The following is a 7100-nucleotide window of genomic DNA, read 5'->3' on the forward strand; positions in this document are numbered from 1 at the left end:
CGTGACGCGAGGAGGGGTGCACCGTGGGGTGATGTGAGATGAGGGGCCTCTCAGATTACATACCAATGACGCATTCTCACCCCTTTTGGCAAGTAGATTTCCGTTTGAAGATGCGATAGTTCCGGCGAAGTGGGCGGGTTCTCACGTCCTGGCAATTTTGCTTCCGTTCGGAGCCCTGCTGCTTCCGACCTCCGCCTTTCCCTCCAGTGGGGAAGGGACGAGCTCCCGTGCGCATGCTCCAGTCATCCCAGAGGGGGCGGGGCCGAGGCTACTGGAGCGGGAGGGGGGGAAGAAAAGGGAATTCCAACCTGTGGAAACGTGGGGGTCCCCGAGATCGGCTCCTTCCCCTTGACTGTGGATGGTGCCAGGGAAAGAGCCTCTGGCGGCTCGTGGAGGGGGCAGTTTTGGGGTCCGCAGGGTGAGGGCGGAGGGGAGTGTCAGAGTGTGAGTGGGATACGGGAGTTCCAAACTTAGAATCTTGAGGCCCGCCGGGCTCCGGCGCCGGGGAGAGGGAGCTCGGGCCGCCATGCGGGACAGGACCCACGAGCTGAGGCAGGTGAGAAGTCGGAACAGCAGGGTTGGGGACAGGCGGACGGGGTGGGGTCTGGCTGGAATGCAGGACTCCTGGTCTTCGGGGCAGGGAGGGGTGGCTGTGGGCTAGGAAGGAAAGACCCGGAAGTCTGTGAGTCCTGCTGGGCGAGAGCAATATTAAGGAAGTGATGCCAGTGACCCCGGCCCTGGCAGGGGGATGACAGCTCGGACGATGAAGACAAGGAGAGAGTCGCGCTGGTGGTACACCCGGGCACTGCACGGCTGGGGAGCCCGGACGATGAATTCTTCCAGAAGGTAAGAGGCTGGGGTCTCGGCCTGGATTCACGAGGGGGCTGGAGGACCCGAGGAGCATAGCTGCCTGGAGTACCCCCATATCTCCTTCAGCCCTCTCGGTCATCCTCCCCAGGTTCGGACAATTCGGCAAACTATTGTCAAGCTGGAGAATAAAGTCCGAGAGTTGGAGAAGCAGCAGGTCACCATTCTGGCCACGCCCCTTCCCGAGGAGAGTGAGTCAAACCCTGGGTGTAGAACGCATGCTGAGCCCGAGGGATTGTGGGGATTGTAGTTCCACGCAGGTGGTGGGCAGGGAGATTTGTTGAGGTAGGGGCTGCTGTTTGGGCATCATGGCTTTCTCTTGTTCAGGCATGAAGCAGGACCTGCAGAACCTGCGCGACGAGATCAAACAGCTGGGGAGGGACATCCGCGCGCAGCTGAAGGGTGAGCTTCTAGGACCTCAGACAGATACTTTCCTCTGATCCTGCCCAGCTCCTGGTATATCTGGGGAGTGTGTGGCCCAGAGAGGCCAGTGACATATATCCAGGTCACACAGCAGGCCTACGTCTAGAATCTCCGTCTCCTGGCTTCCAGTCCAAAGTTCTTTCCACAGCATATGCCTGCCTCTTAGGTTCCCTTATTTATAATGAAACCATTTACATTTGATCCTTGACCGAGGCAGAGGTTAGTGTTGCCACCCCACCCCCCAAGTCATAATATGCATATAACTGTATGGTCCACCCTCCATATCCCAGGTCCTGCATGGGTGGATTCAACTAACCGTGGATCATGTAGTTCTGTAGCATGCATTTGTTTTCTAAATATCCAAGTATAAGTGGACCCATGCAGTTGTGCAAGGATCAGCTGTACTTCTACAATTCTTGCTGACCAGCGTGCGTTCTTTGGGCAGGCCGATGGGGGTTTTGTTAGGAGGCCTCTGCATGCCTGTGGGAATTCTCTGACGTATTTATTGCAAAGAAAAATATACTTTTGCCTGTCAGAGACTCAGAATTAGTCATTTTATGATAAATTTTATTTCCAAAAAAACATCCTATGGTCATAAGTACCTCTCTATTGTATGGCTGGGTGGCTGGGGTCCTAGTCCCCAAACCGAATTTCAGAAGCCACAGGTCAAACTCCCCTGCTCTACCAATACTCTTGTGTCTTTCCACAGCTATAGAGCCCCAGAAGGAGGAAGCTGATGAGAACTATAACTCGGTCAACACAAGAATGAGAAAAACCCAGGTGGGTTCATTATCCCCAGAACTAGGAAATTTCAGCTAGTGTTTTATAGATCATTAGATGGCAGATGTGAGAAGGGAGGGCCCTTAGAGATCATCAAGTCCAACCAGATGATTTTCCAAATGGGGAAACTGAGGCTCAGAGAGGAATAGGATTCACCCAAGGTCAAGAACCCAGGTCTCATGACTTCCAGTCCATTATATCACTGCCCTCTTCTCCTCCATTCAGTGAGAAGTTGCTGAGTCCCTAGACATGATCTGGGCTCGGCTGTAGGAGATACTTTCTAGAAGCCAAGATGGGGAGTTAAGCTTGAATAGATGACAAAGACATTACTCAGGTAGGACTTGGTAGCTAATGGCTCTGCCCAGGGAAGAAGAGGGTGCAGTCAAATGGCTGGGAGGTTCCCTGCCTATGTGACAGGGACATCCTCTGCCCCAGGGACAGAATTCAAGAAGTCAGGAAGAGGAACTTCCCTGGGGTGGAAGGTCACTGAATCAACAGCTTTGTAAGGAGATTTGAGGTGGTCTGAGCTGCCTCCTCTGGATGCGCAGTGAGGCATGGTTTGAAGTTCTTGGAGATCAGAGTTGAAGTAGGTGGGCCCAGAGCTCAGCAAAGACCCCAGATTGAAGATGGAACAGTTTGGGCATCTTGAAAGGGTACAGCTGAAGCCAGGAGAGCAGATGTGTCTTTGAGGAAGGAACTGCAAGGAATGAGCAGATTTTAGACATCAGCAAAATTGACAAGGAGAGAGAGCGTTTCGGGGGAGAGGGGGGGCTTGTGGTAGTCACTGGTGTGAGAGGCTGACGGCCCAGGTGGGCCTGTAAAAATCTGGGCAATCACTATGACCCCCGGGCATCCCAGCACACCTCTAGTCTAAGCAGTGAGGCTGGTGTTCAACAAGCATTCCACAAATATTTGTTGAGGGTCTACTGTGTGCCAGACCCTTTTTCAGCTGTTTGGGATACAGCCGTGAACCAAAGATCCCTATCCTCACAGAGCTTACATTCCAGTGCGGAGAGACAATCACCATAATAAATCAGTAAATTATTTTAGAACGTAGGAAGTATTAAGGGAAAAGAGCAGGAGGAGAGGGAATGAGAACATCGGGAGAAGGCAGGTTGCAATACGGTGGAGAAAACTTCACTTAGAAGGTGACATTGTAACAAAGACTAAAGGCCTTTGTGGGGCCTGAGCATTCCAGGCCGAAGGCCCGCAAGTGTAAAGGCCTGAGGTGGGGCTGTGCTCTGCTCAGAGAGGAGTAAAGAGCCCATTGTGGTTGGAGGGAAGGGGTGAGGGCACAGTGTTGGGAGGTAAGGTCAGAGGGGCAACGGGGGAAGGGGCGGGTCATATAGGGCCTTGCAGGTCCTGGTAAGGGCTTCGGCTTTTACTCTGAGAGACTGGGGGAGCCTTTCAAGGTGGTCAAGGCAGCAGGCACCTAGGAGCTCATGCTCTTTGCTCACTGTACCCACGGGGATGCTGAAGCCCAGACCGGGCAGGGATCCTCCCAGGAGTACCCAGCTTCTATTCTCCATCCTTAGCACGGGGTCCTGTCCCAACAATTTGTGGAGCTCATCAACAAGTGCAACTCAATGCAGTCCGAATACCGGGAGAAGAACGTGGAGCGGATTCGGAGGCAGCTGAAGATCAGTGAGTTGCGGCGTCCGGCCCACAGGGTCAGGTGACCTGACCAGCTCTGAGCCTGGCCTTTTCCTTCACAGCAAATGCTGGAATGGTGTCTGACGAGGAGCTGGAGCAGATGCTGGACAGCGGGCAGAGCGAGGTGTTTGTGTCCAATGTGAGTGGCCACAGCCAGCCTCCCTCTGCCGGGCCCCCCGTCCTCTCTGAGTCCTGGCCGTTTTTCATGGAGGGAATCCTAAGGCCCGGAAGGGCACGAATTAGCCTGCCTGGAACCACTCATCAGGGGCCTGGCCCCAGTTCTAGGCCTGAGGGCCGCTCCAAAGCTGAACAGGAAATTCTGAACCTGCTGCTGGTTTCCCTGTGACTTGTCCCTTCACTCCTGTCCACTCTCCAGATACTGAAGGACACACAGGTGACTCGACAGGCCCTAAATGAGATCTCGGCCCGGCACAGTGAGATCCAGCAGCTTGAGCGCAGTATCCGTGAACTTCATGAGATTTTCACTTTTCTGGCTACTGAAGTGGAGATGCAGGTGGGCACCCCAGGCAGCTGGCCAGGCTTGATTCAGCCCCCAGACGTGAGACTGTGTTGTGCCTGTCAGCCCACCTCCACCCTTAGCCTCTCTCCCCGGGGCTTTTGTTCCCCTCCAGACTGGGCCAAGCCCCCAGGCTGGCCTTTATTTCCATCCTTAGCTGTGCCCCCAAATTGCGTCCTCCTGAACAGCTACTTGGATGGCCACTCCTCTATACATTGTACCCCATCCCTCAAACTTGAGCCCACCCCAGGTATGGCCCCAACCCTGGCTTCTCCTCCACCAACAGAATCTACCCTCATACTTCTGAGAGCTCCACAGCTGCCCCCTAGAGGGCCTGCCTCCTAAAATCTGTACAAGGATGGAGTGCGAGGTGGTATTCTTCCCCCGGCCCTTATCTCAGGATAAGGGGAGCTTCCAGCCCTGTCCTGGAGGAGCTGACCCAATGCTCTTTCGCAGCTGGGAGTCATGGGGAAGAGCTTTCACTCGGTAGGAGTACCAGGATAGGGAGAGCTTCACAGCAGCAGGGAGACAGGCCTAAAGAACACGACTTCAGACAGACTTGTGAGGGGACAAAAGTTCACCCTGTGTGAAAAGATAGGAGCCATGTAAGGCACTCAGCTCCCAGCCAGCACTGCGAGTAGAGGTTGTATGGGGAGAGGGAGCAGGACAGGAGGGACCACATGGTGGAAGGGGGCCTCGAAGCCACCTGCAGGAGAGCGGACTTTGGTCAGATGTGGTCCTGACTCCACATCTTTGTTAGTGCAGTGTTCTCTGCCAGGCATGTCCTTCAGTCATTTGTGGTTGGGCTGGGCAGACGGAGGAGTTGCTGGGCCTTCCACCCCCAGTCATTCCTACCTGCCTGAACCGCCCCCTCTTCCGAACAGGGGGAGACGATCAACAGAATTGAGAAGAACATTCTGAGCTCAGCAGACTATGTGGAACGTGGGCAGGAACATGTCAAGATGGCCCTGGAGAGCCAGAAGAAGGCGCGGAAGGTCAGCCTCCCCCCACCCCACCCCCCGGGTGGCCCTCCCTCCCCTCCTGAGTTTCCCTGACCCCACTCCTCTCCCACAGAAGAAAGTTTTTATTGCCATCTGTTTGTCCGTCACTGTCCTCGTTCTGGTGGTCATCATTAGCGTCTCCACGTTGGTTTGATAGCGCTGCATATTCTCGGTGAGATACTGTGGGCCTGCCCCCTGGCCTGCCCCATCCCGGACCCCAGCCTTTCCTCCTCTCCTCAGACCCTCTTCTGCACTCCTTCCCTTGCAGGCACTAAGAGCACCAGGGGCCCCGGGTCTACCTTCTCTCCCAGCAGCTGGGGGTGGGCAGGACAGAGCCTCCAGCCAGACCCCTTCCTCACACTGGCCTTGTGCAGAAGGGCAGACGGTCCTTCTGGGGTCGGCAGCCCCTCATCCATGGGGGCCTCCCTCCTCCAGCCACAGTGCCTGGGGGCGGGCCTGCACTGTCCTGTCTGGCTGGGACATGTGGTTTTGTAAGAAATTAAAAAAAAAAAAAAAAAAGCTTGGAGATTCCCCTGTGCATGTGTGTTCCTGAAAAGGCTGGTCCAGGGCCTCCAGGTAACCAGCCTCCCACCTCCTGGCCACCCTTGGGGACAGGCCCAGCCCAGGCAGGCTCAGATCAGACTGTCGTAGGTGCTGTGAGCACACCAGGCTGGCAGTGCCCTTCTACTCTCCCATGAGAATGAGTGGGGCCGGGAGGGTGTAACACCCACATCTGGCTGTGAGTACCTAACCCCAAAGGAGTGAGGCTGAGCCAGGCCAGGCTGGGACACAGGTGGTGTGTGTGTGTGTGTGTGTGTGTGTGTGTGTGTGTGCTGGGACACAGGTGGTGTGTGTGTGTGTGTGTGTGTGTGTGATCTATGGGCATTCCTGAGGCCAAGAAGAAGAGGCACTGTGAAAAAGTAATTGAGCCTGTTACTTTGGATATAGTGGACTCGGAAGGGCCTGTCTCAGAGGGGGCGATATTTGAGTGGCGTGGCAAGTGAGGAGGGGCCAGTTATGGGAAGAATCAGTGAAGAGGTTGCCAGGCAAAGGGTTCAACAGGCCAGGCCCTGTGCCCAGAAAAAGGCATTGCCTCTTATATGAGTTCAGGTTATGGAGCCAGGCACTGTATCAGCTCACCTTGTTTCTCAGGGGTCTTGTGGCTGAAGCGGGTAGAGGAGGCAGAGGAGCCTGACCCCAGGGTTTCCATGACTCACCTGAGCTCCAGGCTTCCACTCTAAATGTCTAAGAGTTCCAAGTCCCATGCCTAGTTTCTGCAGCTGGGTGTGGCGCGTGTCCCCAGACACCTAGTTTCAGGGCTGCTGGCTCCGAAGCCTGGTAAAAAGAGGGAGGTGCCTGATCCTGACCAAGGTCTGGGAGCCGGGTTCCAGCCGCCCTGTCCCATCGCACTTTCGATCCCACAGGTCACCGCTGCTGCTCCTGTAGCCCAGCCCGTCTGGTTGCAGTACCGCTCGCTTCGGCCACCAAGTATGGGGTGCACACGTGGGTGCCGGGGCGATGCGAGCGATGAAGGGCTAGCTGTGTGGTCGTTGGTGCAGACTCGGACCCGCCCCTGGACCCGGGATGGGGGAGGGGTCAGAGGGCGGGATTGGGCCCCAGTGACGTGGGACAGGACCGCCCAGCCTCCATCCGTGGCTGGGCGCCCGCCTGCAGCGCCTCCCTGTGGCCCTAGAATGGCGGTTGCTCGGTGCGTGCGCCAGATCCGAGGGTACACTTGGCCCCTAGTGTACGGGGTGTGGCTGAAGGGTAGCCCGGTCGCCACTTGGAAAACGACTGACTAGCGGACCTAAGTGTTGTTCCTGAAGAGCATCAGGATTGGTCCGTAGGGCGTCCTGAAG

General features: G+C 55.9%; 1 protein-coding gene across 3 annotated transcripts; it reads left to right on the forward strand.

The window, feature by feature from the left end:
- The first annotated feature begins 296 nt into the window (after positions 1-296).
- Positions 297-6804, forward strand: STX4 (syntaxin 4). Of its 3 annotated transcripts, none has more exons than XM_060032117.1 (11): positions 297-556; positions 745-846; positions 959-1058; positions 1195-1269; positions 2000-2070; positions 3606-3714; positions 3786-3862; positions 4100-4237; positions 5125-5235; positions 5315-5413; positions 6666-6804. In XM_060032117.1, exons 1-10 carry the CDS (start codon positions 527-529, stop codon positions 5393-5395), a joined length of 894 nt encoding a protein of 297 aa, XP_059888100.1. In that variant the 5' UTR covers positions 297-526; the 3' UTR covers positions 5396-5413; positions 6666-6804. The 3 variants fall into 3 exon arrangements, with proteins under 3 accessions (XP_059888100.1, XP_059888101.1, XP_059888099.1); XM_060032118.1 differs by lacking the exon at positions 6666-6804 and adding an exon at positions 5510-5743 and having other exon boundaries at positions 937-1058; XM_060032116.1 differs by lacking the exon at positions 6666-6804 and adding an exon at positions 5510-5743.
- Positions 6805-7100: the final 296 nt, after the last annotated feature.

The sequence above is a fragment of the Delphinus delphis genome, chromosome 15, assembly GCF_949987515.2.
Source record: "Delphinus delphis chromosome 15, mDelDel1.2, whole genome shotgun sequence".
Taxonomy (NCBI): Eukaryota; Metazoa; Chordata; class Mammalia; order Artiodactyla; family Delphinidae; genus Delphinus; species Delphinus delphis.